Genomic DNA, 26,136 nt, shown 5'->3' with positions numbered 1-26,136 from the left:
CCACTGTGATTCCCACTGAGGATTTTCTTGGCCAAGATTCTGGAGTGGTTTGCCATTTCCTTCTCCAGCTCATTTTACAGATGAGGAAACTAAGACAAACAGGGTAAAGTGACTTGCCCACACAACTAAGCAGTATCTGAGGCTGAATTTGAGCTCAGGTCCTTCTGACTCCAGGCCTTCTTTATCCATGCAGCTGTCCCAGGGGGTGGTAGGAGCAACGAATGGTGTGGGAAAACTTTGGCCAATCCTTTCCCCTGTCTGGACTTCCTCAGTTTCCTCCTTGGTTAAAAAAAGGAAAGGGTGGCAGTAAGAATGGCACTGTACTCAATGGTCTCTATAATCTCTTCCTCTCCATCTAGGATTCACCCATCTAGGTGGTCCTCAGAGCAACTGTACCTAAGATCAAGTTCTCCATCCAGCTCATCCCCTTACTGGAGAGCCCGCCAGTGGAATGCAGGGCAAAGGTCCCAGCTCCCAAAGGGTCAAACTCACCTGATCCCCTTCCCTCCCTCCCAGACTTGCTCCCCCATAGTAGGTGCTTAATAAAGACTGATATACTATTGCAGCCAAGGCACAACCCAGGAATGGCCAGAAGTGTCACAAAAAATGTTTCCTGTTCATTATTATACCTGAGACTATAGTTTATAGGCCTTAGTTTAAAACTTGCAAAATACGTGACATGTTTTCTGATTAGTGCTGTACAACCAGCCCTATAAGATAAGTATTATCTTCAGTTTACAGATGAGGAAACTGAGACTCAGGTTAATTGTTTTACCAAAGGTCACACAGCTAATAAGTGGCTGAGACAAGATCTCTCTAAATAAGGCCCTTTATACATATACCAAGCTGCCTATGCCAGCAAAATGGGGGGCTATTGTTATTGTCTTTTGTATGGTGCTCTGCAGAGAGAGAAGTTGCTGACTCTCTCCACCTAGAAAATGGGCTTCTGCATTAGGATGCTAAGTAAGTCACTGAGCACAGCTAATATGGGAAAAGATTCTGACAAACCATGATAGAGTTGAGAAGACCACAAAATACCAGGATGGTGATAGCTCAACACTTTTTATTAAGTGCTCTTTTCTTACTCATTTAAGAAACATACAGAAAGGTTACAAAGACATTGGTCCAGCATCCACAGAGCTTCTCGAGATCCTCTGCAGCTCAGATGCTGAGTCATCTTGAAAATGGGAGGCCATGCTTGCTTCATGCCTCTCCCACCCACTGGAGCTTCAACAGTACAAATGTTCCTCATACCGTTTTTCCTGACTCTCTTCTGATGCATGACCTTCCCAAACCTTAGTAGGGTTAATGAGCTGCTACAGTCACACACACACACACACACACACACACACACACACACACACACACACACATTCCTTGATGGCCAACCTTCTCCAAACTGAGGTCACCATGTATTACAGTTCTCTGTGTTATATGCCATATCTTCCTACTACCATGTAAGTGCCACACCCTAATTTAGAATCTCTTGTTCCTAGAACTCTTCTGTACATGTTAGATGCTTATCCAATATGGGTTGAATGAATGGACTCTAATACAATAGGATCATAAGTTTAGAGGCCAGCAAATCGAATACTCTCATTTTGCAGATAATGTCCTGCCCAGGGCCACAGAGCTAATGAGTTAGGATTTCAATAGCTTTTCCTGTCTCCACTGTGGAAAAAGCCACATATCTGATTGAAAAATTCACAATGTATATTTTGTATAGAGACCTGGAAGTCCTGGGCTTAAGTTCTCAAAAATCCTCGCTGTGACCTCTTAGCGTTTTACGCCACACTCTAAGATTTAGTAAATTGCAGAGAAGGTGCTATTCTGTTTCAGTAGAGGGATTTTACTCACCTGGGAGTTCCCTATATCACTAAAATCAAATGTTCATTCCTTAATGCTATCTGTTAACTTTATGGCATTATTCTCTAACATGAATTCTTTGATGTCTAATAAGGTTTGAACTCCCACTAAAAGCTTTTCCACAGGCATTACATTCAAAAGGTTTTTCTCCACTGTGAATTCTCTGGTGCTTAATAAGGTCAGAGCTTCTCCTGAAGGCTTTCTCACATTCATTACATTTATAAGGTTTCTCCCCACTATGAATCCTCTGATGCTGAATAAGATCTGAACTCCACCTAAAAGCCTTCCCACATTCATGACACTCATAAGGTTTCTCCCCACTGTGAATTCTCTGATGGTCCATCAGGACTGAGCTTGCCCTGAAGGCTTTCCCACATTCAGGACACTCATGGGGTTTCTCTCCTCTGTGAATTCTTTCATGCTCGATCAGTGCTGAGCTCCCTCGGAAAGCTCTTCCACATTCCTGACAACCATATGGTTTCCCTTCAGTGTGAATTCTCTGATGCCGAATAAGGTATGCGTTCCTTCGGAAAGCTTTCCCACATTTAACACACTCATAGGGCTTTTCTCCACTATGTATCCTCTGATGGTTGATAAAGGTTGAAATCAATCTGAAGGCTTTTCCACATTCATGGCACTCATAAGGTTTCTCTCCACTGTGAATTCTCTGATGTTGAATTAGATCTGAACTAGCTCTGAAAGCTTTCTCACATTCATTACATCCATAGGGCTTTTCTCCGGTGTGGATTCTCTGGTGTCGAATTAGGTGAGATCTCCCCCTAAAGTCTTTTCCACACTCAAAGCACTTATAGGGCTTCTCCCCGCTATGAATTCTCTGGTGCTGAATAAGGTATGAACTCCACCTAAAATCTTTGCCACATTCATGACATTTGTAGGGCTTTTCTCCTCTGTGAATTCTCTGATGTTCCAGAAGGGCTGAACTACCACGGAAGGCTTTGCCACATTCACCACATTCATAAGGCTTCTCTCCACTATGAATTCTGCGATGCTTAATAAGGTCTGAGCTTCCCCTGAAAGTCTTCCCACATTCGTTACATTCATAGGGCTTCTCTCCACTATGAATCCTCTTATGATTAATAAAACTTGATCTCTGCCTGAAGGCTTTGCCACATTCATTACATTTATAGGGTCTCTCTCCGGTGTGAATTCTCCGATGGTTGATAAAGCTTGAGTTTTGCATGAAGGCTTTCCCACATTCAAGACACACATAGGGTTTCTCTCCACTGTGAATTCTAAGATGGTCAATAAGACTGGATCTCCCTCGGAAGTTTTTCCCACACTCTTTACATTCATAGGATTTCTTCACTCTTGGGAGTCTCTGATTTTTTCTAAATTCTGAATTTTGTTTAACGCTTGAGTCACTTGGCTCATAAGAATGAGCATTCTCTTCCAAAGCATCTCTCTGAAATGTTGGCTCAGTCTTTAAGCCCAGATCACTGTTACCCTCCCAAGCTCTCTGAGCAGCAATCACCTGCCTGCCCCCTCTCTTCTCTGGGCTATCCTTTGAGCTCTCTATGTGGTCCTCACATGCAGAGGCTTTCCCCAAGTCAGGAGCCCGGGGAATGGCTCTTGGAAGACCTGCCAACATAGCTGTCTGTGCATCAGATCTTGTACACAGTCCTGTCATCTGAAATATAAAATGAAAACAAAAATCACTTCAATTTTTTGATTAGGAGCATCAGCGTGCTAGGTCACCCTAAATGAGAATATCTAGATTCCCCAAGTTCTTGTCTGTTGCCCTTCTGGCTATAATTCCCCTCTTGGTCCCCCTAGTCTAAGAAACCCTTCCTCACTCTCTCACCTGGATAGAATGGCTCTTTCCTTTGATTCCCACAGCACTTTGAAAGGATTGAAAAAAAGAGTGGGTTATGAGGAGAGGGAAGGATGATAAACTAGAAGGAATGAGAAAGTGAAAGATCTGTGATGATGACTAGGGGGTACCACAGCACACAGAACACTGGACTAGTAGTCGGGAAGACCTGAGTTTAAATATGGCCTCAGATATGTGCTAGCTGTGTGACTCTAGGCAAGTGACTTTACTCATTTTCCTCATTATTCTTACTTGTAAAATAAGAATGATAATAATAATAGTGATGTGAATAGGGTTTTGTGATGATCAAATGAGATCTTATTTATAAAGTGCTTATCACATAGAAGATGTACTAAATATTAGCTATTATTATAATTATGACTCGGATAGAAGTTTGGCAAAATGTGGACAGTGAAACTGGTTTCCTTGTGTGAGAAATCCTTCATTTGGCCCCCACTCTATCCTAATCAATATTAATCAGTCCTATAACTCCATAGGGAATAGTGATTCTAAGCTCTGTATCTCAGGTCTCAGAGCTGGGAGTTGCAGATGGTAATTATGGGAAGTCACGATGCCCTCACCCATTTTTATTTGACATGACTCAACTACATGGAAAATCCGCTAATTTATTTCTGTACCTCTGGACCATTCTCTCTTGTCCAACATGAGCAAGTGACCATCTCATCAATGGAGATAGTCACTAAATTTGTGATCCTGCTGATATATTGCTTTTGCCAATTTTAGCATATGTCAACCAGTGGTATTATTCTAGAATGTCTAGGTATCAATCCCTATAAAAATAGGGCACTAGAGAAAGAGGGCATCTCAGATTGTGAGGAAGACCTGAGGTTCACTTCATTAGAGGGAATCATGGACCCTTTCAGAAAGTGTCATTGACTCAAAGTTCTGGGGACAATTTAATCTTCATAACTGCCTTCTTCGGGATCAAACTGAAAGAGATTTCCTCTAATTACTGATTCATTCATTCAAGAAACACTTATTAAGCATACTCATATGCTAGGAAAAAAACAAAGTTTAGATGTCAAAGTCCCTGTTTTTGTGGTGCTTAAAGTCCTAAGAGAGGCTAAGACCACCTAGCACAGTTATCTGGAACAAAACACCTACATCTGAGACACCACATTTTAAGAAGGACAAACAAACTGGAAGGCATACTGGAAATAAGCAAAATTCCTTGAAGGCCTCCATTTCCTCACCTGTAAAATGAGCAGACTGAACTAGATGACTATTCTAAGGTCTCTTTCAGTTTTTAATCTATAATACTATGATATCCATGAAAGTAACCAGGATGGAAATAAAGCCAGAATCTTCCCCCTTTTATGTAGATTGGTAAAAGAACCTAGGGATATTTAGATCAAAGGCAATGCCACAAGGGCCCAGGAGCTGCTTTCACATTTCTGAAGGTCTGTCACATGGAGGATGTCTTCTGATTCCAGGCAAAAAACTGGAAGCAAAGAGCAGAAATGACCCAGACACAAATTTCCAGGATTCAAGGGAAGGCTAATGAGTGCCAAGAATGTTGGAGCAGATTTCAGAGGTCCCTTCTAGCTTTGAGGGTCTGTGATTTTATTCAATTAGCCCAAAGGAAAGTCTCTAAATAAACACAGTGTTAACACAGTGGAGTTATGGGGAAGAGCCAAACACTAAGAACTGGAAAGTTAGGAATGGTTTCTTGTAGACCTTAGAGAGAGGAAACAAACAGCCTGAGCCAGAAAAGAGACTGGAAGGGAGTGTGGGTGAAGGTAGACAATATGCCATCAGCCTCAATCTACTTTTCCAGCCCTAGTGTCTCTGCTGTCTTCTGGTCTCTCATCTGCAAATACAAATGGACATCTCAAGCCAGAAGTCCTGAAGATATTAAGCTTATCATGTGTAAAACTGAACTCATGATTATGTAAACCCTTACATGCTAGATGGAAGTTTCCATTACTGTATCCCTAGTTTGTACAACTGATGAGTGCTAGGGATCCTTGAAGTGGGAGAGATCTTTCTTTGGGAGGAAAGGCCCATAGGGCTACCCTTTGCCATAGGATATCATTTCCCTTAGTTCTTCTCTTCCCCTGTCCCATGGTGGTTATTGTTACTAGCACAAGCTGGGATTGACTAATAGTTCCCTGATGCCCACTTAATAAAGCCCAGGCTCTCATAGGGGACCTTTCACCTTGTCTCATACAGAACTAGGTAGGCCACTTGAGGACCATAGCCAAACTATGCCCCCTTTACTCAGGTTCTCCTTTCTTCTCCTTCTCTGGAGTTGGGCTCTGTCTGGTGACCTTTTCTTCTGTCTTCTCCATTTCCCAGCCTTCCCCAAACCACATCACTATGTACACATATCCTCATCTCACCCCCTACTTTTCATCTCTAGCTTCCTGTGTGTGTTGTCTTCACCCAGTGGAAAGAAAACTTACATTTGCATTCCCAACATTTAGCCTGGTCCACAGGAAGTGTTTAATAAACACTGATTCATCATCATTTTTTCTAACCAGAAAGCCATGGCCCTTCTCCACCTCCTGCTGCTTTTGTCCACACTCACCTGGGCAGGGGCCTTTCAGAATTTCCTTGTTCTCATTCTTCTCTCAGCACAATAGGACATCTGGTCCAGTGTAGAACCTGGGAATTTTGCTACAAAAATCCAGTGGGCCAGAGGAGTATTAATAAGAATGCCACTTAGCTTTTTAGAGGGCTCATTCTGTATTTCGTCATGAACAACTCCCAGGGTTTCATCTTGGAGTTGACACGGCTCTGGGTTCCTGAAGAGAAAGGTTAAAAAAAAGTCTGTCATCGGAGTCAGATCCTAGTTAGAGTAAGAGAGCATGACCAAGTAGGCCATACTGGCTCTTGGGGCCAAAATGAGACCCCTCAGATGTTTCTAAATGGTTCTTGAGAATATGGGGTTACATTTGTGCTATAGAGTCTTACCTTAACTGCAGAAATGATTAATTGTTGTTTAACTGATTAATTAATTATTGATTATTGATTAATTAATGATTAATTAATGATTGTTCCCATCATTCCTGGGGACACTGACATACATGCCTTCCTACTGCTCCTTTGTTCTGCTCAGCCAAGGCCCATTATGGCCTCCTGGCTGTTCTTCACACATCACCCTTCATTTTCCCTTCTCATGTCTTTGCATTGGCTGTGCCTCTTGCCTGGCAGGCCATTCCTCCTAACTTCAGTCTCCTGGTTCTCTGGGTTTCTTCCAGGGCTCTGCAAAGTTCCTATCTTATTTTTCAGGAGGTCATCCCTGCTCTCAGCTTCTAGTATTTTATCCCACCCACAATTATCTTGTATGGTGCTGTATACTCTAGTGTATATACAACTTGTCTCCCATATTACAAAGTATGCTCCTTGAGAGTAGGGATCATTTTCATTTGATTTAATATCCCCGCACACAGTATGCACCAACCAATGCTTGTTGATTGAGTAACTGTTGAGTTTTGGAACCCCAAACCCCCCTGTAGAAGGGTTGAGGCCTGCTTCAGTGGAGACAGAAGAAAAATCCCAAGGTCTTGTACATTTGGAGCCCTCTGTTTGCTCCACCAGCTCACACCCTAGTTCAGGTTCTCACTGCCTTTTATCTCCATTATGGTATCAGCCTCCCCAATGCTCTCTCTGCCTCCAGTCTCTCCCCATCCACAGGTGCTCCCCAAATCACTTTCCTCAGGAGTTGTACTGATCATTGACTCCCCCCCCAGTTGCCTCTAAGATAAAATACAAATGCCTCTGGTTAACTTGTTTTTTTGCATAGCAACAATTAAATGACTTGCCCAAGGCCACACAGCTAGGTAATTATGAAGTGTCTGAGACCGGATTTGAACCCATGTACTCCTGACTCCAGGGCTGTGGCTCTATCCACTGCACCATCTAGCTGCCCCTGTTGGTTAACTTTTAAAGCCCTGACCAACTGACCCCCACCCTCTCCTTCTAGTCTGCTTAGAAAGTACTCACACAGGAACAGCTAGGCGGTGCAGTGAATAGAGTACTGGCCCAGTCAGGAGGACCCGAGTTCAAATCCAGCCTCAGATACGTAATAATTACCTAACTGTGTGACCTTGGGCAAGTCACTTGACCACATTACCTTGCAAAAACCAAAAAAAAAAAGTAAGTACTCACTCAGCCTCCTGCAGTCAGTTAAACTGGTGTTCTCTCTCTCTTTCTCTCTGTCACACACACACACACACACACACACACACACACGATCTTATATCTCCCATCTCCAAGTCTAGCAAGTCATCCCTCTTTTCTTCTCTCCATCTGCCAAAGCCCCTCTATTACCCCCAGATGCAGGTCAAGTCCCTTCCCCTAGCAAGTACCCTTCCTCTTAAACTATTCATGATTTAACTACTTTGTGTATCCTTGGATTTATTAATTTTCCATATCAACATGTCTCAAACTGGACTCATTCTGTTTCCCCCAAGCCTTTCCCTTTTCTTAATATCCCTATTGCATTAGAGGGCACCACCATCCTCACCATCCCTCAGATTCAAACCCTAGGAGTCATCCTGGACACCCCTCCAAGTTCTAATGATTTCACCTTTGCAACATTTCTTGAACACGCTTCCTTATTCTGCTCTTTCACTACCCTGATCCTGGGGATGTCCTCATCACCTCAGGCCTGGACCATAGAAATACTTGGGGACTATGGTGGGGGGTGTATCCTTGCCTCCAGTCTCTCCCCACCACACTCCATCCTTCATTAGGTCACTAAAGTACAGGACGATGTCACCCCAGCCCTCCCCACTCAATAAACTCCAATGGTTTCTTAGCATATCCAGAATTAAGTCCTCTAGATTTTTAAAGCCCTCACTCCTTCACATGGGTGAGCCTGGCCTTCGGGCTGATCCTCAAATGGGACACTTCATTTTCTAACTGGCTATTTTTCTGGCCCTTCCTTGGCTCTCCAGGCTTCCCTGGCTTTCTTTGTGTTCTTACTGAAAATCCAATCTTCTACAACAAGTCTTTTCTAAGCCCGTTTAATGCTGGGGATTTCCCTTGAATATTGTTGTTCAGTCGTGTTTCAGTTGACCCCATTTGGAGTCTTTTTTTTTTAGTTTTGCAAGGCAATGTGGGGTTAAGTGGCTTGCCAAGGCCACACAGCTAGGTCATTATGAAGTGTCTGAGGCCGGATTTGAACTCAAGTCCTCCTGACTCCAGGGCCGGTGCTCTATCCACTGCACCACCTAACCACCCTGGAATCTTCTTGACAAAGATCCTGCAGAGGTTTGCATTTCCTTCTCCAGCTCATTTTACAGATGAGGAAACTGAGGCAAACAGGGTGAGGTGGCTGAGGCCACATTTGAATTTAGGAAGATGAGGCTTCTTAACTTGAGAATACTGTGCCACCATGCTGCCCCAAGTCCTATATGATTCCCTCCAATTTATCCTGCCTTTATCTTGCTTGCTTCATGTCTCCCCCATTAGTTTAGAAGCTCGGAGAGGGCAGGGACTGGTCTCTTGCACATAGTTCCTAACACATATCCTCCAGTGAGCCCACCCCTCCAGAATACTTACTTTAGGCATTCACTTAGTCCCACCCATACCCAAATCAGAACAAAATTTCTTTTTACAAGTGGTCATAGAAGATTTTTCTAGGGCTCTTTAAGGAGGGGGAACACCCTAATTCTAGAAGCTGCTCCTTCCTTTCTGAGTTCTGACTGTTAGGAGTTTTTTCCTGCCATCAGCTTCACAGCTTCGTTCCCCTCCTCCATCCCCATTCCCATTGCTTCTCCTTGGTTGCACCTTCTAGGCCAAGGAGAACAAGGCTAATTCCTCCCTCATACAACAGCCCCTCAACTTTCACAAGACAACTATGATGTCTCCCTGCCCTGATGCTCTACTTCAAGCCAAACTTCCCAGGTTTCTTTCTTTTTTTTGTGGGGTGGAGGTTGTTTTTGCAAGGCAATGGGGTTAAGTGGCTTGCCCAAGATCACACAGCTAGGTGATTATGAAGTGTCTGAGGCCAGATTTGAACTCAAGTCCTCCTGACTCCAGGGCCGGTGCTCTATGCACTGTGCCACCTAGCTGCCTCAACCTCCCAGGTTTCTTAACCAGCTCCCTATATCATGATTTGGGAACATTTCCCCAACTTAACAGTAGTCCTCTGGTACCCTTAAGCTTAGCAAGGCAATTCCTCTCCTTCTGCAGTCATGCCTAATATGCCTCTTAAGGTTGCCCAAGGGGCGGCTAGGTGGCGCAGTTGGGGCAGCTAGGTGGCGCAGTGGATAAAGCACCGGCCCTGGAGTCAGGAGTACCTGGCTTCAAATCTGGCCTCAGACACTTCATAATCACCTAGCTGTGTGGCCTTGGGCAAGCCACTTAACCCCATTTGCCTTGCAAAAAAAAAAGGCTGCCCAAGATCGTGGCAGTCACATACATGTTGTATTCACTAAAACTCCCAGATGTTTTTCAAATGAACTGCTATACAGTCACACAGCCCACACATGTAGGCACACACACACACACGTGTCCATTTGGTACTCATTGAGACAATGGCTTTGAAACCCAGTGTAAGAATTTGCACTTCTTTCTGAATTTCATCTCGAGGATGTCTAGTATATGGAAGTCAGGATGTCCAAGATCTAAGCCTCCCCTGCAGAGAAGGTGCCAACCTGGTCACCAGGAGCTCTCTATACTAATAGAATCACATGCTTAAACAAATAAAATCATCTTCTTGGTTAGCCCATCAGAATCTTTTGGAGTCCTGTCTCTTTCATCCCCAGGGCTTGCTATTTCTCCTGGTTTTGTATCATACCCAACTCTGACCAACATGCAGACTGTGCTTAATTCAAGTCACTGCTAAACATGTTAAACAGCATGGTGCCTGGGGGGTGATCTCACTAGAAAGCTTCCTCCAACGGAACACTAAGCTGGACTGTACTATCCACTAGTCCACATAATCCAGAAATAACATGGGAGACTTTGCCAAACAGGCTGCCAAAATCAATGGAAAACATCTCTACAGAACTGCCCTGATCTAACAGTTCAGGAACTTTGGGAAAGCTAGGCTATGCTCCTATGATCCATTTTTTTTTTGAGAAGGAAAAAAGCACACTTCAGTCTGTGTTCTGAGACTATACCATCAGCTCTTCTCTGGGATGGATCACATTCTTTGTTATAAGCTCATCAGAGAAGTTGCTGAATAGTTTTTTTTGCACAGTTGCTATTGTTAACTGTATTACCCTCCATTCTATCCCCCCCATTTATTCTCTCTCTCTCTCTCTCTCTCTCTCTCTCTCTCTCTCTCTCTCTCTCTCCTTTCACCCTGTCCCTCCTCAGAAGTGCGTTGTATGTAACTACCCGCTCCCACAGTCTTCCTTCTCTTCTATCACCTACATCCCCCCCTCCCCTTCTTTTTCCTCTAGGGCAAGATCTCTCTACCCTATTACGTGTGTATGTTATTTCCTCTGTGAGCCATTTCTGTTGAGAATGAAGGCTCACTCAGTCCCCCTTGCCTTCCCCCTTCCACTCACTCCATTGCAAAAGCTTTTTCTTGACTATGATCCATTCTTGATGAAGACATGCTCATGGTGTTCTTTCCTGCTGTGTCTGGAAGGTGAAGAGCATAGTTCACCACAGGGTGCAATGAACTGAACCAGGAGGGGAAATATCCTCTTTCCCTCTCCATTTTACCTCAATTGAGAAATGGTCCTGGGATGTTTGGTTTGATTTCCTTTGTCCTTCTCAGTTTTAGATGCAGGTAATGATCCCCACCAGACCTAGAGTTGAAGCTATAGTGACTCTGGAGCCAGGATTCCTGGCAGGATATTTTACTGGCCGAACTTGCAGGGGAGTCCAAAGAAGCCTGAAGGGGCCTTGGGATTTGGAACAAAGACATTGCTCATCCGTGAGCCTAAACTCCTCTCTCCAGAAACTGAGGAGGTACAATGAAGGAGGGGGATCATGTCTCCCTCTTAGGATCAGGGGAGTCAGTTCCTACATTTGTGTCTATCCGTTTTGCAGTAAATATTTTTGTGTAAAAATGAAAAAAAAAACAACTGAAAATCATGTGGGCTCTTTGTATTTGCCAATTCCCTTTTGAGATGATCACTTACAATCCATTTCATACGTTTCAAGATTTTTCCAGGAATCAATGTCAAGATAATTAGTGTGAATAGTGTAAAACTAATTTTCTTCCCTTTGGAAAAATAGCAGATTTGCCATTTTCCAGGACAAGGAACCCTTCCTGTTCTCCAAGATCTTGCCAAGATTATTTGCCTATGGGTCAGCAATCATATGCCAATTCTTTCTACTCCCTTTTTCACCCACTCCTTTCTCCCAAGAGAACTAAAGAGCCACAACCTTTTTCTGTTTTCTTTCCACTGGAATCTGGAAGAGAGTGAGGCTGATGACCTTGTCAGCTCTCCCTCACTTGAATTCAATTGATTTCCAAGTCAAGATATCACGTTCCAGATGCCAAGGATCCTTATCAAGAATGAAAGACAACAAACAAGCTCAGAGCTATTGAGCTTATCATTCATATATTTCCATCTGTGATCTAAAAATCCAAGTTCTGTTGTCAGACACCATTATTTTTAACAAACTGGTCCTTTATCAAATGTGCTTTACTCTACTGAAGATCTTACCGTCAATCTGTAATGGTGATTTAATAGAAATATCACCTGCATTCCTAAAGTCTTTCAATTTCTGGCCCAAGATACCGTAATCCTTAGCAATGCTTGCGAAATTTCTTATGACAGCATCTTAGGTGCTGGTGAATCATCAGCAGTAGGTAGTAGACATCAGGTTTGACAAATCTTGCTAGGTTCTTGGATTCATTCTAGATACACACCTTAGAAAGAATGCTATCTCTCAATTCTTATTATCAAGTTACCAAATAGCTACCTGAATAACCCCTTAGCAGGGAACTACCAACCACTGGCACAGGGCCCTTCTTCCTGGCCCTAACTGAAGAATCTCTCAGTAAATGGCACCTGAGGGATAATGTAGAAGACTCCGTGTAGTGGGTACATGGTTCCATCCTCGAATAACACTAATTCCTAAAAACAACAGCTTTTTGTTTCTCCAATGATAATCCCACTGTAGTAGATCCAGAATGATGGGCACAATCAGAACTACGCAAAGGAACAGGTAGAGAGTAGGGTGGTAAGTCTAGAAATGCTTGCTTGAAGCGAGCTATTTTGTATTGTAGAGAAACCATTGGTCTTGAGGCAGATTTGTCTTGGAGTTCCAGTTCTGAGTTCAAATCCAGACTCTGTCACTTACTAGCTTGTGACTGGGTAATTCACTTAACTTTGTTTACCTCTGTTTCCTCATCTGTAGAAGGAAATGGCAAACCACTTCAATATATTTGCCATGAAAAGCCCATAGAAGATCATGAAGCATCTGACATGACTGAAAAACAACAAAAGTTAAGTCAACCCAGCCAACGTCAGAGCTGGAGCTCTGAGTGAGGAGAGTTAACCAGTAGGGAATAGAAGGCAACCTTAAGCATGAATATCAAAACTACTGGGGCAGCTAGGTGGCACAGTAGAGAGAGCACTGGCCTTGCAGTCAGGAGAACCTGAATTCAAATCTGCCTTCAGACACTTAATACTTAGCTGTGTGACTCTGGACAAATCACTTAACCCCATTGCTTTGCAACATCCCTCCCTCAACGTAAAAACTACTGCTGCCATCTCTGTGTTCTTAGGAGCAAGGGCAGAAACATGGGAAAGTAGTGGAATAAAGGAGCAGAACGATCAGCTCTCCATTGTGGAACCCTACCCAGGAGCTCTTCAACAGTGAAGACCAAGTAATGCCTTCACGTACACATTAGCTGCTGTGAAATCACCAAGAAGCAAGAGCCATTGAGCATTCCAGTGAATGACCCCATTCTGAAGTCCATGGGACTCATGGTATGAGGTGCCTTTCTCTTGTGTTAATTACTTCTTTTAAGATGGGTTCTTCCTATGTTGCCCAGACCTGAAGCACACTGGCCACTCTTAGAAGTCACCCTGTAGCTGATTAGCCTGGGAGCTTTAACCTGCTGAACCTGATGCTTCCTTAGCCAGCATGGCTCCCCTGCCACCCCCATCACAAACTAGTGTCAGACTGAGGGAGGTATCCTTAATGAGGGAAGTCATCCAATTAATGGTAGCACTTCTGCAGCTCCAAACTCTTGAGCTCAAGTCATATAACAGCAGCAGGGCTTCTTTGGGGAACTTTTGCTTAAGGAATCAACTGAGCAGTCACAGCAAAATCTGAAGGGAAAGAGTCCTGGGCTGGGGAATAGGAGGCATATTTTTGACACTGGCATCCAATTGCTGTGTAAACTTGGAAAAATCCCTTCTTCAATTGGGGCCTAATGGGAAGTAACCTCTCCAAGTGTTTGAGTAGTATGTGGAAGTTTCCAGCCTTATTATATACTTCATGAGACTCATGTCATCTGAAATCCCTGCCTTCTGCAGACAGCCTTTCCTGGTCCTTTCACTAGACTTATAGGACCCTTCTTCTCAGATGACCTTCCATGAATCCTATCAGTAATTGGTGTTTGCATTTTCTTTCTCCTATTGGGTGGTGAGCTCCCAGAAGGTAGGGACTGGTTGTGCTTTTTTTTGCAGCCCAGAATTTAGCAGTAACTAACCCACTGAGGTAGGTGGGTTATTGTTATTATATTATTAATATTATTATTAATTATAAATTATCCCCATTTCACAGAAAGGTGGACTGGAAGTCAGAGAGGCTGATCTCATGGATTTTCACAGACAGGTAGGGTCACAGTTGGGCTACAAGCCCAAGTGTGCACATCGTTCTGCAATTCCCCTACATCTTTGTTGACTCTCTATGAGTCTGGGTGAATCCAAACAGAACCATCTATGACAACTACAATACAAATCTGGATGGTACTTCACTCTGGGGTATGGGTAAGCCTGAAATCTCAAAGGCTATGGCCAGGGATCATGATCTGTAGAGGGTCCTATCATCATGTACAGACTCAAACACAATTGTCCATCATTGGAGGAGCAGCCTTGCTAAGTATGAGAAGGTTCATCCCCAGAAAACTAGGGTGAGCAATTCTGTGGTTCACAGCAATGCATGAATTTGTCGACTAGGTTTACAGGTTTGTGAATTACTGGTGAAATAAAAGAACTTGGAAGCAAACCCAAAATTAGGGGGCTGAAGAGACAAAGGACAACAGAAGGGATATCAAGGGAGGCAGGTAATGAAAAAAAATTCAATATTTGACTGTGGAAATTGGGGCTGTAAGGTTTTTGTTCAGTTATTTTTCAGTCACGTCTGATTCTTTGTGACTCCATTTGGGGTCACAAATGGCAAAGAGTGGAGTGGTTGACCATTTTTTTCCTGCAGTTCATTTTACACAAGAGGAAACTGACGCAAACAGGGTTATCATAGGTCACTGAGCTAATAAATGATTGAGGCTGGATTTGCACTGTAAAGTTAAGTGTCTAAGCATTGTATCATTTTAATAAGTCGTGTTCTTAAAGATGGAAGATGGACAAACGTTATAAAATCTTGAGCAAGTCCTTTCCCTCACTGGACCCGTTTTCTGGTTTTAAAATGAATACTATTGGACCATTGTTCTAGATGAGTGAACTAACGGTCTCATTTCCCTAAGCCTGTTTCCTCCTGTGTGAAATGAGAGGTTTCAATGAAATCATTAGGTGACTGGACAAATTCTATTCTCAAGTCTCATTTTTCTCACTAGTAAAATGAGGGGGCTGGACTTGATGCATTCTATTGGTTCCATTGAGGCAGGACTTTGAAGTTTCTTCTCTGTGCACTAGGTTCCTCGCTTCTGGGTTTCGGAATTCTAGCAAGTCTTGCAAGACTTGCTAAGAGTGAATGAAGCCCCTCTGCCACTTCCTGTTGGAGGCCATGTGCAAGTTTAGGTCGTGATGCAATCATCTGTTTATTCTCCTCTCTAAAGTGGGGGAAAGCAGATGAAATAGTCCCAGGTTTTCCTTCCCCCTCTAACACTCAGCAGGTGTGGCTCAGGTTTGGGTACCGAGTTTCTTCCTCTCTCTAAGCTCCCATTTCCTTGTCAGCCTGGTAGAGTTCAAGCTAGAAAAGACCTAGTCATCTTGTCCCAGCCTCTCGTTTTACAGAGGCCCAGGCCCACAGGGCACCGTGAAGATGCTTGTTCAATTTAGACCCACTTCCCATCCTCCACTATTTTATATCGCCTTAGGCTCCCATGGGGGAGCTGGGTTCAAATTTTGCCAGAAACTTGGGGCTTGTTTCCCTTTCAGGACATTGTGTCAGGATAGGCCTCAAGAACTACATTTGATAGATTAGTTAATACAAAATAAAAACAAAGTTGTTCTGGCCTGGGGTGGGAAAGGGCCTCAGTGTAGGGGCGTGGCTGAGCCTGGAGCTGAGGGGGGGGGGTCGGGGTCCCAAGGCCTCTGCATGCCTACGTCAGCCTTCCGGTCATGGGAGGTGCCCAGGCCAGGCCGAGAGTGGAGGATGGGCTAGTTTGGGGTGAGGGGCCCGGCCCCTCCCCTCGCAGTGCGGGCAGGGGAGGGGGGCGTAGACGGGGGTACCGCAGTGTGGGGGAAGGGAGGGTGCGAGGGCGGGGCCTCCCCCCCACCTCAGGCCATTCAGCACTTCCTCTCCGATTCCGCGCCCCCCCCGCCCCCTCCCCCATAGCAGAGCACTCTCCCCTGAAAAGGGCCGCAGTTCCCGGTATGTACGCATGCGCCCCTCCGCAAGCATGCGCCCCAGCATGCGCGGGGGAGGGGCCGGGCCGAGAGGCGGGGCCGACACGGAGGAAGCCGCCCCGTGGTGCGAGACCAGCGGCCCCAGCGGGAGAGCCCTCCGCGCGCCCCGGCCGCAGCCTCCCCCGAACCCCCAGCCCCGGAGGCCCCCCCCCCCCCGCCCCTGGGCAGCCACTCACCGAGCCGAGCCCCGGGAGAGGACGCGATGGCGCCGGCGGAGCCAGCAGCCTCCGGGCCCTGGCGGGGGAGCTTCCGCCGCCGCTCTAGCCCAGGAGGAGGCGCGGCGTCTCGTTGGTGTCCGGGCGCCGGCGCCCCCCTCTGGGCCCGGGGCGGGGGAGGAGGCGGGAAATGAGAGAGAGGCTGGCAGCCAGGAGCATGGACAGCATTTATTAAAAGGCCGGCTTCCCGGCCACGGTCCGTAAGGCATCAAGGTGCTTAAGCGGCCGCGCGCTGCTCGGGCTCTGCTCGGGCCCCGAGGTAGTGCGGACTACAGGGGCCGTCCCCGTGTGCGAGGGGCTGCGGCCCGACAGGCGTTCAGCAATAACAGTAACAATCATAATAAAATAGCTAGGAAAGCACTTTGCATACATTATCGCGCTCGGTCCTATTCTCCCCATGTTACAGCTGGGGAAGCTAAGGCTGAGGTTCCGTGACCCGCATAGGGCCACACAGCTAGGTAGTATCTAAGGCTACTTCGATCCTCGGGGCTTCCGGAGGCCCAGGCCGGCGCTCCGGCGCCCCAGCTGCCAACACACACCCGCTAAACGTTTGCTATTTGCACACCATTCATCACTGAGGATCCCCCAAAAGGCAGGCAGAGGCCTCGCTCCCAAGGAGGGAACCAAGGCGAACGGGAAAGGCAGGCTTCCAACCCAACTTTCCCGACTCCCCAGGGATTCTTTTTGTGATTTTTTTCTTAATTAGCAAACTTTCCCCTCTACAACATTAAAAAACAAAACCCCTGTAACAAATATGCATAATCAAGCACAACAGATTCTGATTGGCCATGTCCAACAAACTCATGGCTCATTCTGCAGGGCTGCGTGGGGCATACAGGTTGCCTGGTGGGCCACCACCCAGGTTCCCCCCCCCCAAAGTCTGCCAGCTTCTGTTATCTTGGTGGGGGGGATAGGTAGGTTTCTCCTCACTCCTGGATTCACTAAGTTTGAGCAGGCAGTAAAGGGTAGTGCAGAGCATACTAAACGTGGAGCTGGAAGACCCTAGTGCGAGTCCTGATTGTGGCGAAAGCATTCGGGATCTCAGAATTGAAAGGGATGAACTAGGGCTTCTCTCAAGTCCCTCCCAGCTGTAAACAGATTGCAAATCTACCAATTTAGTGTACAACTTTGGGCTGGTGCTTTTCCTATGCTAGCTCCAAGTTTCCCCATCTAAAACAAAGGGGTCGGCCTACATGATTCCTAGGCTTTCTTCCAGCTTCTAGCATGCTAGGCCTATTACTCTGTGGGACCCAAGGGGGGCCACAAAGATAAACCACCACATGTGCTGAACCCTCAGGTTCTAGAACCCAACTCCAGCGCTATGTCCCCAGGAGGAAATGGCTCCTATTCCTCAGAGGACATCGCTCACGATACTCTTCATGAGATTTGGGGTTCAAGAACTTGGAGCAATTGCCAGCTCTGCTACTGACACTGAAAAGAGAAAGTCGAGGTGCCCACAGGTGGGCCCTTCGGAGGCTCAGAGACTTCAAGGCAGAGGGGACCTGAAAGGTCATCTAATCTAAGCCCCTCATTTTCTGAGGTAAAGGAGACCCAGGGAGATAGATATTGTGTGAGCAGCACCTTTGTACCCAACTCCAGGGGCCCCCATTTTTACAGAAGACTAGATAGAAGAGTCTGGCTCAAATTCAGATTGCACTTGACCCTAAGGTCCTTTCCAGCTCAGAGGTTTTGGGATGAGTGGCAAGTAAAGAAATGGAGGTAAAAGACTTGCACTATCTCCACCGTGGTTGCTATGTTCAAACAATGTGCTCTTTGCCATACTTTGGTGATGCTGTAGACTGTCAACTGTGGGTAGATCTTCTCTCCCCTCAACCCAGACTTATGAGTTCCACCAACAAGGAAATTCCTTAACACCTCCCTGAACAGATGACTCTCCTGTCCTCACTACAGCATTCTCAACTTTTTCTTTCCTTCTTATTCTCCCAATCCTGTCAAGTGAAGACCTCACCTCATATTTCCCTAAAAAAATAACTGAAACCTTTTTTTCCCTCCTGGTTAGTGTCCCTGCCCCAAGTCTCCCCACTTCAGATCATCCTTCATTTAACTGCCAAGACAATTTTCCCAAAGTACAGGCTTGACCATGTTAGTCCCTACTCCATAACCTCTGGTGTCTGTCTCCCTATCACCCTCAGGGTTAAATACAAAATCTGGTTTTATTATGAAAAGCCCTTCACAAGCAGGTCACTTTCTCTTTTTCCAGTCTTACTACATTTTACTACCTTCCAAACACAAACACTCCATCTTTTCATTGTTGCCCTTTACTAGCCACAACTCATGTTTGCAATATTGTCTCCCACTCAATGCTGCTTTCTGTATTCTCTAACTTCCTTCAAAACAGCTCAAATCTTTCTTCCCTCTCCTTTCTCCCAGAGATCACCTTGAAGATGACACATCCTTAAGGACAGTATTCCTGCCCTTGTTATAGATAAGAAACTGAGGCTCTCATAGTAAAACAATCAATTTCAAGTGTTTTGCCTCCTGCTTCAGTGCCCTTTCCATTCCAAGCAAAAGGGCACTGCCCCTTTGAAAGTCTTCATTTTTCAAGAGCTGCCTGCCTGGTAGCCATCAGGACAGGCACCTTTCCATGGTGGCTGCTGCTTCCTTCTCCCAGCCCTTTTCAGCATCCTCTTGGGGATTATCTCCCCCCCCCCCCACTGTCCCTTTTCTCATTTGTAGCCTCAGCACCTAGCACTGTGGCTAGCACATAGTAAGTGCTTCATAAATGTTTCCTGGCTACTGAAAAACTTACATTCTAGTTCAATCGGAAAGCAATGGCTATCCCTCAAACTTGACATGGCCAAAATGGTGCTTGTTCCCTCCCCTGCACCCCCTTCTCCATGTCCTGATTTCCCTACCAATTCTGTATGGAGCACCAGGCTACCTTCTATTTATACTACTTCAGAACCTGTTGTGCTCTCCTTCTTCCTCCCCACTGTTCATAATCAGGCCTCCTGTGTCTGCTCCTACAGTAGTTCTCCCAACTATTCACCCCCTGGTACAGGCCCTCATCCCCCTCACACCCAGACATTGCCTCCAATTCATCCTCCACTCAGCTGCCAAAATGATCTACATAAAGTGCAGGTCCAACCATGGGACACTCCCTCTCCCCCTGCACAAGAAGCTTCAGTGGTTCCATATTTGCCAACCTCAATTGGCATTTAAAGCATTCCAGCAACAAAGCCCAGTAGAAAGCATCCTGCATTTCAAGTCAGCTCTGTGTTATCTTCTCTAGTACCTGAAGGCTTACAAAGCACTTTCTTCACAACCATCCCAGGAGGGAACTGAGTTAAGCACTAATGCTTCCATCTCATAGAAAAGGAACCTGAGGCTCAAGATGGGGAGTGGATTTGCTCATGGTCACAAAGGTGCGTGTGAAAGCCTAAGTTCCTAGGTATCCCAGGTTGGCAGTCACATATAGGGCTTTTTCCACCAGACCACAACACCTCTCATATTGGGATTTTCCTTTCCCTTTTGTCCAAGAATATATTATCTTTGGCAGTGCTGCCAGAGGGTTGCCCCCAATTCATCACTTTCTTGTATTATTAGCTTATTCCCATGGGGCCACTGTGCTCAATAGGAGTACTAGGGGCCCTCATTAGTATAGTCCTCTAAGGATTCTAAAGGGTTTCCTCACAACATCCCTGTGAGGTAGGTAACAAAGGTTATTCTCCTCATCTCAAAGGAGAACACCGGCTCAAAAAAGGTGCTGAGAGTTGATGCAAAGTCTTTTAAACGCCAGGTTCAGAGCTCTTTCTGCTATGCTACCCTGACAGTCAAGTCACTGAGCCAGCAGTGGGGCAGAGTGCATGAGGCTGAAATGGTTAGATTCATTGTTAAAGAAAGAGATCTCATAGATGATCTAGTCCAAGCCCCTTGTTTTACAGAGGATCAAACAAGGCCATGAAGATCTAATGACTTGTCAAGATCACTTGTCTTTCTCTACAGCCTAAAGTCCCTTCCATATTCCTTATACCCTACTATGCATCATCTGATGCTGAATGAGGTTTGAGCTCCTGCTGAAGGCTTTGCCACATTCACTACATTCATAGGGTTTCTCTCCACTGTGAATTCTCTGATGTTGAATAAGGTTTGAGCTCCGACTAAAATTTTTCCCACACTCATTACACTCATAAAGTTTCTCCCCACTGTGAGTCCTCCTATGTTGAATAAGGCATGAACTCTGACTGAAGGTTTTCTCACACTCATTACATTCATAGCGTCTCTCTCCACTATGAATTCTCTGATGTCGAATGAGATCAGACCTCACCCTGAAGACTTTCCCACACACATTGCATTCGTAGGGCTTCTCTCCACTGTGAATTCTCTGATGATTAATAAAAGTGGCAATTTGCCTGAAGGCCTTGCCACACTCACTGCACTGATAGGGCTTCACTCCAGTATGGATTCTTTGATGCTGAGTAAGGTGTGAGTTCTGACTGAAAGTCTTTCCACATTCATTACATTCATAGGGTTTCACTCCAGTGTGAATTCTCTGGTGTTCAATAAGTTTTGAACTCCCACGGCAGGCTTTTCCACATTCGCTACACTCATAAGGTTTCTCTCCACTATGAATCCTCTTATGTTCAATAAGGATGGAATTTCGGCTGAAGGCTTTGCCACACTCATTACATTCGTAGGGTCTCTCTCCACTGTGAATCGTCTGATGGCGGATAAGTGCGGAACTTGCCATGAAGGCTTTTCCACATTCATTACATTCATAAGGTTTCTCTCCACTGTGAATTGTCTGATGGTGAATGAGGGTTGTGCTCCGACTGAAGGCTTTGCCACATTCATTACACTTATAGGGCTTCTCTCCACTATGAATTTTCTGATGCTGAATAAGGTTGGAACTCCTCCTAAAGGCTTTACCACACTGATTGCACTTATGAGGTTTGTCTCCACTGTGGGCTTTGGATTTATTTATGTATTCTGAATTCAGCCGGCAGCCATGCTCATGTAAATCACAGCTCTGAGCTCTCTCTCCTGCAGGATCTGTCTCAGGGGGAACAGGACTTGAGCTTTTACCACACTCATTTTCTACTGGGCGTACACTCGTGCAGGTGGTCCCCTTACCAAAATCTCTCTCTTGGTTTTGTGAGCCTTCCACTCTTTTCCTTTCTGGCTTGTCCTGTTGTACCTCTAACCTACCCCCCAATTCAATAGTTTCTCCAAATTTGGAATCCTGGGAAATGTCCCCTTGGACACCTACCAATATCCCTTGTGATTCTACTTTGGAAACTTCCTGTCTTGAAACAGACACTCTGTTTTCAGTTTCATTCTTAGAATCTGAAATGATAAATAGAAAAACACAAATCTACACTGGGTGAAAGAGACCCACTGATTAGAAAGTTCAGGAATAGTATCAAAGAAATTTCCCCAAGGTCAAATAGGAGTACAAGTTAAGAAGGACACAGGACAACACTGACAGTAGGTAGCTCTGGTTCACTGCTACACAATGGCACCAGGACTTCCTTTCCCATTCTATCCTTAAACTACTAGTTCTCCTAGAAATGGAACAATAGCATCAGGAGGGCTAAAGTCCACAATGAATATTAAGAACACTAAAAATGACTCTCCTGAGATGTCTAGAGCAATGGGGTACCTGACACAAGGGCAGGGTCCCATTAGGTTGGACAGGCCACATCTGGAGCATTGTATTGATTTCTGGATACCTTATGTAAAATAGAGGAGAATATCCAAGGGAGGGAAATCCCAATATTAGATCCCAACAAAATCGTTCCATACACGGGACAGTTGAAAAAACTGGGGCTGATTAGCACTTTCTAAAGGTCTAACATGTGGAAGTACTTCAGGAGTAATGGAGAAGCAGGCCTTGGGAATGGCAGAACTAATCCACTATCTCTAGATTTCTTTTGGAAGCTGGCCTTAGCCGGATTCTGTAATAGCCCTCTATATCTCTGTATCTGTCCTTTTGCTAAATTCTCAGACCTACATTAACATAATTTTCTATATATGCTCAAGGTGGTTATTGCTTTTTTTTTAACTGATAAAGGGCTCAAAGTAGAAGGACAGGGGACAGAGTCCAAAATTCAAAACTTTCTTGTCTTTCTACTTCTTTCCAATCTCACCGTCATCCCCCTAATTCAGTCAGTGCTCATTGCTCAGATTATCATAAGACTCTTAGTTGGTTTCTGTCACTCCAAACTCTTTCCTGTCGCAAGTCACCCTACATGGAGTTGCTGAATTAAATCCTCCTGACCATGTCAGTTGCCAGGAATTTCTATAAAGTCTTTGGCCCAACCTTTGGGGCCCTTTAATTGGGCTCACATCTATGTTGATCTCAGGCTGATCTCACGCTGAAACCTTTCATATGGACTCTCTTCAGGAGCCACTTCTATTCTGCTGAAAGGGATCTCTCTTGACTTTATCACACTCAACTTTGTATCATACTAAACTGTGGATGTGTCATATTCCCCTATTAGAACGCCAACTCTTTGAAATAGAATGATTTTTTTATCTTTCTACCTCCAGCCCCAGAAGGTACCTAAGTGAATTTTACCAAGGGCACTTCTTTTAAGAAAATCCTCCCCCAAGTGGTGAGGGCAGCCATGCAACTAAAAATGAAAACAGGAAGCCTGAGCCTTTTTCTGTATCAGCAGTAACTGATACAAAGAAAGAGCAAGGAGGTTACAAAACATGAAGAGAGGTGAAGAAGACAACCAGGACAGAAGTATAGAGACAGCAGAAATAGAATGAAGAGACAAGAATGGAGAAGATGAGTGAGTTGTTAGGGAAGCATGACAAAAAGCAGGAAACAAGTGCTGAGCTTATAAAGTGCAGAATTACAGAAGAGACTACAAGGAAAAAGAGAAAAGGACAATTTTGTTTTCTTCTATGACTCCTCCTAGTGAAGTAGACCAGAGGGTCACTGAGGAGTTACATCTATCTCAAAGCTGTCCAAGCAGCCTTTACAACATCTAGGCATCCCTTCCTCCCTCACCTGAGCAGACACTTCCTTTCTGTAAGTCTTCATTATCAGCCTCCTCTGGCTCCACAACCTGCAGCTCTCCGTCTTCCTCCATCTGGAAGATGGTCTCTGGCTCAGGAACTAGAAATCCTGTTCAGGAGAAAACAAACAGAACAAAGAAATTTGGTTTGAGTATTCTTTTGGGCAGAGTTGTTCTCGAACTAGGGCCATCTCCTGAGAAAGCCAGGGACAAATATGGCAAGGAGCAACTGCCCAGAGTCAACATTTAGGTGACACAAAGGGAGAAGGGGACAGTCAAAGGTCATACTCATCCCACCCCACTCCTTTGCTTGTTGTAATTGTCCTCGAGTGTCCTCCACCCCCGCAGAGATTCCTCAAAGCTCTCTCTATTCTAGTCCCTGCTGAGCTCAATACCCCTTTGTAGTTGAAGTCAGTATCAGTTTGGCAAGGAGATCTACACAAAGGAACATGCAGATTTTGCCTGTTAAACAAAGCTGTGTCTCTGATCTTTATATATCTGTACACATCATGGGTCTGAACTGACTCACTTGTAGCTGTCATGTTCTCTCCTCCTGAAGCAAATTTGTAGGCAACAGATGTCTGAGGGTTTTTAAGGGTATATGACAGACAGATTTACAATCCCCTGGGTTGACCTCTAGCCAACAGGTGGCTGGATAGAGATGGGTAGAGTCCAGGCCTGGATAAAGTATCAGTTCTTTCGTGGGTGGCAAAGTTTCAATCACAAGTTATATATGCCTTTGTAACATGAGCCATACATGCATCCCAGTGGGAATGTCAGCTGGTATAAGGCCAAACTCCAGCTGAATAGGGATAGAGCCTCCTTTTTTTCTCCTTATATACTCCCCCCCACCCCAATCATAGCCAAGAATATTAGCATTAGAGAGAACTCATTGAGAATGGACAGAGACAGTTTTTTGAACAATAGTTCTACTGTTCCCTAGCCTGGAAGGAGAGAGATGGCATTCCATCATAAACATCTAATCCCTACTCCACCTGTCTTCTGGCCTGGTCTCCCTGGGAAGGAGAAAAACACCATTCCATCACGCTTCCTTCATCCCTTTTCCTGGCCTGGCTGTGGCAACAGAGCAATTTGATTCTTTCACACTTCCCTCACTGTTTACCTGGTTTCTGAGGTGGCCCCTTTACCAGCACCTCTCCTTCCCCCTCTTCTAGTTGCATAGATCCTTGAAGCCAAACACAATATTTGCAGTATGTGCCTCATAAGGTTCTAATGCAGAAGTACTTGGTAAAGTTTCGGGAGCCACTAGAGAAAAGTGAAGCTATTATTATTTTTTTGGTCCAAACTTCTAAATTGGTTGGCTTAGACTGGTTTCTGCTTTATGGAAAATCCCTCCACTGATTTGGATGAAGGACTGTAACTTAGTCTTAGAGATGTAGAGTGCAACGATTAACAGGCTGAGCAGCCCAAAGACAGAGAACTAGTATGTGTGTGAAGTAGGATTTGAACCCTGATCTTCCCGACTTTAAGGCAGGCCTTTTAGCCACTCTGTCCTATTGCTACTCATTTCCTATACTTTTAGTAGACATTGGACAAACGAATAAAGCAAAAATGGTTCTGGACAATTCAGGGCTGATGGTCTAATGCAGACTGATTTGTGGTTCTCCTGTGATGGTTCATGGTGGAATGCAGGTGAGCCTGAGTTCTTTAAGGCTCTGCTAGTGCACGACAAACTCCAGCAGGACTTTTGAAAATGGAAAAGTGTCAAGTGGGCATCTAGTCGAGATGGTTTTCTGACTCCTGTCAGCCTCAGCTGAGCAAAATTTGGGGAGAATCACTAGGGTGGCCCTAAAGGAATTCAGGTTTTGGTTTCAGCAGCTCCGACAAGGTTAGAGATTTCTAGTCGACAACTATTGAATGGGTATTCATTATCTAGAGGCTTCCTGAGAGGGTCAGTGAAGCTCCCTCAAAGCTTCCCATTTGGGGATGTGTTAAGGTGGAATGGTTTTACCATCTACATAGCAGCAAGACCCCCCCCCCCTGCCGTTTGCAGATTCCCTAAGTAGGAAGCACAGGAGTGCTCTAGAGCCTCAGCTGTGCCACGTCCATCCCCAAGACCCGTCTCCCTCTGCCTCTCTGGTCAGAAATGGGACTGGCCACCACGAGCCTGGCAGAGCACAGCAGGGGGCACAGCAGAGGGCACAGCTCTTCTGGACAGACCCGGGATTTCGCTGGCGGGAGGAGCTCCGCCTATGGAATGGTGCCACTTTCTGGTCCTAAGGCCGGCCGGGGCCCCTGGGGCACACTGCCCCTTTGGCCCCAGCTGTCAGCTTGTCAGCTGCAGCTGCCGCCTCCATCCGGCCCAGACCCCCGGCTCAGGGAGTGGCGGGGGCCGGCGCCTTGTGCCCCCCCCACCCCGGCAGACAGGCCGCCTGTCCAGCCTCAGTTCCCATCCCTCCCGCGCCCGCTCTACTTACATTCCGGCCCACCCGGCCTACCAGCGGCGGCTCGCACCCACGCCGCTCCCGCCCGCGGCGCCTCTGGCCGGCCTGGAACTCTGCACCCCCGCGGCC

At 45.6% G+C, this 26,136-nt stretch overlaps 1 protein-coding gene across 1 annotated transcript; it reads right to left on the bottom strand.

Moving 5' to 3' along the window:
• Nucleotides 1-1,309: 1,309 nt before the first annotated feature.
• Nucleotides 1,310-26,136, bottom strand: LOC141500607 (uncharacterized). The gene is made up of 5 exons (XM_074203946.1): nt 26,041-26,136; nt 23,596-23,712; nt 20,613-21,920; nt 17,325-17,332; nt 1,310-3,187 (listed from the first exon to the last, which is right to left on the bottom strand). Exons 2-5 carry the CDS (start codon nt 23,675-23,677, stop codon nt 1,925-1,927), a joined length of 2,661 nt encoding a protein of 886 aa, XP_074060047.1. The 5' UTR covers nt 23,678-23,712; nt 26,041-26,136; the 3' UTR covers nt 1,310-1,924.

Source organism: Macrotis lagotis, chromosome X (assembly GCF_037893015.1).
Source record: "Macrotis lagotis isolate mMagLag1 chromosome X, bilby.v1.9.chrom.fasta, whole genome shotgun sequence".
Taxonomy (NCBI): domain Eukaryota; kingdom Metazoa; phylum Chordata; class Mammalia; order Peramelemorphia; family Peramelidae; genus Macrotis; species Macrotis lagotis.
Note: the sequence above shows the minus strand (reverse complement) of the source record. Positions and strands in the feature narration are given on the sequence as shown.

Excerpts from the sequence above, each read along its gene's own strand:
- LOC141500607 (XM_074203946.1), bottom strand. The coding sequence starts at position 23,677 with ATGGAGGAAGACGGAGAGCTGCAGGTTGTGGAGCCAGAGGAGGCTGAT. Across the intron at positions 21,921-23,595 it reads GAAAGGAAGTGTCTGCTCAG|ATTCTAAGAATGAAACTGAA; the intron begins GTGAGGGAGGAA and ends TTATCATTTCAG.